The 4,179-nt window shown below is 37.6% G+C and overlaps 1 protein-coding gene across 1 annotated transcript in view; it reads left to right on the top strand.

Annotated features, from left to right (window-relative positions):
- The window catches only part of LOC107664064 (ran-binding protein 9), a 16,513-nt gene that overhangs the window by 6,686 nt on the left and 5,648 nt on the right, over positions 1-4,179 (top strand). The window contains exons 5-10 of the mRNA XM_016454508.1: positions 483-505; positions 1,836-2,020; positions 2,171-2,283; positions 2,523-2,631; positions 2,722-2,876; positions 3,729-3,870. Of these exons, the coding sequence (XP_016309994.1) occupies positions 483-505; positions 1,836-2,020; positions 2,171-2,283; positions 2,523-2,631; positions 2,722-2,876; positions 3,729-3,870 (727 nt within the window). The remainder of the gene's footprint in view (positions 1-482; positions 506-1,835; positions 2,021-2,170; positions 2,284-2,522; positions 2,632-2,721; positions 2,877-3,728; positions 3,871-4,179) is intronic.

The raw sequence follows: 4,179 nt of genomic DNA, 5'->3' as shown, positions 1-4,179 counted from the left end.
GATGGCTTTCAGCCTCACCCTGCTTCATTCTACTACGTTAATAAATCACTAGCTCATCTATGAACATGATTTCTGCCCGAGTCCCGTCGGATTGCATCGGCTGTGGGGCTGAAGACCACAAATCCCATGATTCCACACTCAGTCACGGCGTCATCTAACTACGCCTTTGTCTATTTGTTTATTTTGAATATGCGCCCTCTAGCGGCGAAAATTACACATTGTGCCTTTAAGATCAAATATTTTCTTTAATACGTTCTTAATTATTACTGTTCATCAATTCAGTGAACATTATGTATACATCTCTAAGAATAGAATATTTTTCATTTAGGATGATTTAGTAGTTTATAGGAGATATGAAGCATTGGCTATTAACAAGTATGGCTATTAACACACCATGTATTCCCACAGTTTCATACTCAGATCTTGAATTTACTTTAATGTTAATGCAATTCTTTTTTTGTTTGGTTTTGTTTTTTTTCCAGGGATAGCTTTTACAGATTTACCGGTAAGTGTCTGTTTTTCTTAATCTCCTCAGAGTTTGAAATTAAGATTTTGGTGTCATATTATATTAAACACCACCGTTCAAAAGTCTGGGGTCAATTTGATCATTTATTTGATCGGAAATATGGTGAAAACAGTAATATTGTGAAATATGATTGCATTTTAAAATAACTTTTTTCTATATATTTTCAAATGTAATTTGTTCCTGTGATGACAAAGCTGAATTTTCAGCAGCTATTACTCCAGTCTTCAGTCACATGGTCCTTCATAAGCATTTCTTCTTATTATCAATGTTTAAAACCGTTGTGATTTTTAACATTTTTGTGGAAGTCTTTATTTTTATTTTTCAGCATTCTTTGGTCAATGTGAAATGATGTCTTTACTATCATTTTTGATGCATCCATGCTGAATGCATCCATGCTGAATAAAAGTGTTAATTTCTTTTTAAAAAATATATTACTTTTGAATGGTGGTGTATATTTTGTTGTTTATTATAGTTTTATTATATTATTGTTCATTATAGTTTTATGTAGTGTATCCTCTGATAGTTTCTTCAGATAAATATATGCTGTTTACATTCTGATTATATGCACGACTTCTGTTAAAGTGTTACGTTTTTTTGTCTAAGTATTGAACTTGCAGTGACGCATCATTTGTTGCTTTATAGATTTGTTTTTGTCTTTCTCTGCCTGAAGGTCATGGGGTGATTGATCATTTGTATATTTTTCGTTCTATTGTAATATTTTTAGATATTGTAGAGTAAGCCTTTTGCTATTGTTTTGTCTTTCCTTCCTTTCTTCATTATTCAAGATGTTGGACTGACAACCCCCAAGCATTGCTCTCGCTAACTGAACAGAGGCTTGTTTGGGGCTAAAACAATAATCCATTGAGCAGAAAACACAGTTGGCTGGTAACCAGCATTCATGCTAATCTGAGTACTTCTGTGAAGTATGTCAGTTCAGCAGCCCTGACCTTTCTTTCTATTGGACTATGAGCACAGAACCTCCCAAAGTTATTTTTCAGAAAGAATCAGAAAATGACTAATATGTGCCTGCCCCCTGACCTGACCAATAAGCAACATTTGAATTATGTAGTTATGGTTTGAAATCTGATTTAAAATCTTTTTTCTAATCCATCTCAGTCTGAACGCCCATGATAGACATTAAACTGAGCCACATTTTCCATCATTTCTTTTAAGCTAATCTCATTTGTTTTATGAAAAAGTCTTTAGACATTGTGCTTACATACACATCATTAATAATAATTAAAAAAACGGTTAAATTAGCCAGTAACTATAATCCACATTTAGTAAAATGTGCTTATTTTGCTTTTAGTCCAACCTGTATCCCACAGTGGGTCTACAGACCCCAGGGGAGGTCGTGGATGCCAATTTTGGGCAGCATCCATTTGTCTTTGATATTGAGGATTACATGCGTGAATGGAGAACCAAGATCCAAGCCCAGATTGACCGCTTCCCCATTGGGGAGAGAGAAGGAGAATGGCAGGCCATGATTCAGAAGTGAGAACTTTTGATTTGGAGTGTTTTTATAAGGTTTATGTCAACATAGTTACCAGTGTCTAGTTTTTAAAACCTTTCCAAAAGTAATGAATGGATGTACTAGTGGCATATTTTCTGTCTTTTTCTGAGTTATTTGCTCTCTCTTATTAGAATGGTGGCCTCCTATCTGGTTCACCACAGTTACTGTGCCACCGCTGAGGCCTTTGCCAAATCAACTGACCAAGCCGTACATGAGGAACTTGCTTCTATCAAAAATAGACAGAGTGAGTCTTCCCAGACAACACAAATAGGCTATTCAGACGCTTATCAGGGTCTTATTTTGAGTCTGTCTGATTGTTAAAGTCTACATGAAATCTTATTGGCACTGTTTAATAACAGTTTCTGATCCAGTGATTGAATTGAATGTATCTGAATGATTCATCAGTGCACGTCAGCATGCAACATTCAGGGTTGAACATTCTCAACTCAATGCTGAGTAATGATTATACGTTTGTGGTTGCAGAGATCCAGAAGCTGGTCCTATCTGGCAGAATGGGAGAGGCTATAGAGACCACTCAACAACTTTACCCAAGCCTGTTAGAGAGAAACTCGGACCTCCTCTTTATGTTGAAGTAAGTGTGATGTGTGGAGTCTTTCAGGAATTAGCACATCCTCAGCAAAGACACTATATACACAATGTATCTATTTCTCTCTCTTTCCAGAGTCAGGCAGTTCATTGAGATGGTGAATGGCACTGACAGTGAGGTCAGGTGTCTCGGTGGGAGGAGCCCTAAGTCACAGGATAGTTACCCAGGCTCCCCCCGTCTCTTCAACAGCCCTGTTCACAAAGCTAGCAGCTCCCAGACCTACCAGACAAGTACGTATTATATCCACAAAATTTTTTTTCTGCCAGCATGGGTGAAAAAACATCTTACCAAAATGATCTTACAAAAATCGGGGCTTTTGCATCAGAAAAAAAATTTTTAGTTCCTAAAAGTACCTGCTTTTTGGCGTGTTCGCACCGCAGGAACTGGGAACGGTTTTAATTATAGGAAAACATTTTGGAGGGGGATAAATTAGCTCCTACTTCAGAGTAGGGTGTAACACAGCACAATAGGAACTACCAGAGGTGTAAGTGTACTTGATTAGCCGAACGTATGCCATATGAAACTCCGGCACCCACCATTTTTAAAAAGCTGTCTAAACAGTAAACACACAGTTTACATATACTAACTCAACAAACTAAGTCCATGAACTGGTGGTGCGAATGCAATGGAAATGGCCCTAGGGAAAAATGTAGTTTTCGGGGAACTGCCCTGGTTGCTAGTTCCTATAAATGAGTTCTTGTAACTATCTGGTGCGTTAGCCCCTTATGTAGTCTTCATTGAAACAGCCATTTTGATTAGTGGATCTCAACCAGGGGGCCCCTAAAAGTTTTTAAATGATTTAAATGGAGTTATATTTGCATAATTAAAATGCTGAAAAACACCAAAAATAAAGATGTACATCATTAAACTGACATCATGTTTAATGCAACAGAATGTATGTCGGCTTAGATAGGAGGGCCTTCAAATGTTGTCTTGGACAGACATGGGCTTTGAAGTCAAAAAGGTTGAGAACTGCTGATTTAGATCATTTTCAAATCAAGGCTAATTCTAGACCAGAATGACTTGTTGATCATGGATAGGAGATGTTATCACTGATCATTTGTGCTTCCCTCTTTTTCCAGGTTTTGATAGTAATTACTGTAATGGAGTTTCATCAAGTAAAGGCCACACCTCGGCCCATAGTCACAAGTCATGTCCTCCTACCATACCAAGCCCTGAACCTGGTGTCCTGAACGGCAGTCGGGGCCAGCAGACCAACGTCAGGTACGTCTTTGTTCCATAGCGCATTGAAATATCCTTAAAGTTGACATGAAATAAAAATCCTCCGTATGTTTTGTGTATGCATGTTATAGAATTGTGAACATCTGTGTATATGTTTGATATTTGTACTTTTTTTTTGCCTCTGTAATGTATATTTAAAAAGTCATAACTGAAATGACAGACTTCTCCAATCATTTAGTCAAAATCTTCCCCTCCACAAGCTCACATTCATTTTTGAGTGCAGTGCCCACATCTCAAAATCCATAGATAGAACCAAATCCCTGCCCCCCCCCCCCCCCCCCAACACTACTC

Source organism: Sinocyclocheilus anshuiensis, unplaced genomic scaffold (assembly GCF_001515605.1).
Source record: "Sinocyclocheilus anshuiensis isolate Anshui unplaced genomic scaffold, SAMN03320099.WGS_v1.1 scaffold23, whole genome shotgun sequence".
NCBI lineage: Eukaryota > Metazoa > Chordata > Actinopteri > Cypriniformes > Cyprinidae > Sinocyclocheilus > Sinocyclocheilus anshuiensis.
Note: the sequence above shows the minus strand (reverse complement) of the source record. Positions and strands in the feature narration are given on the sequence as shown.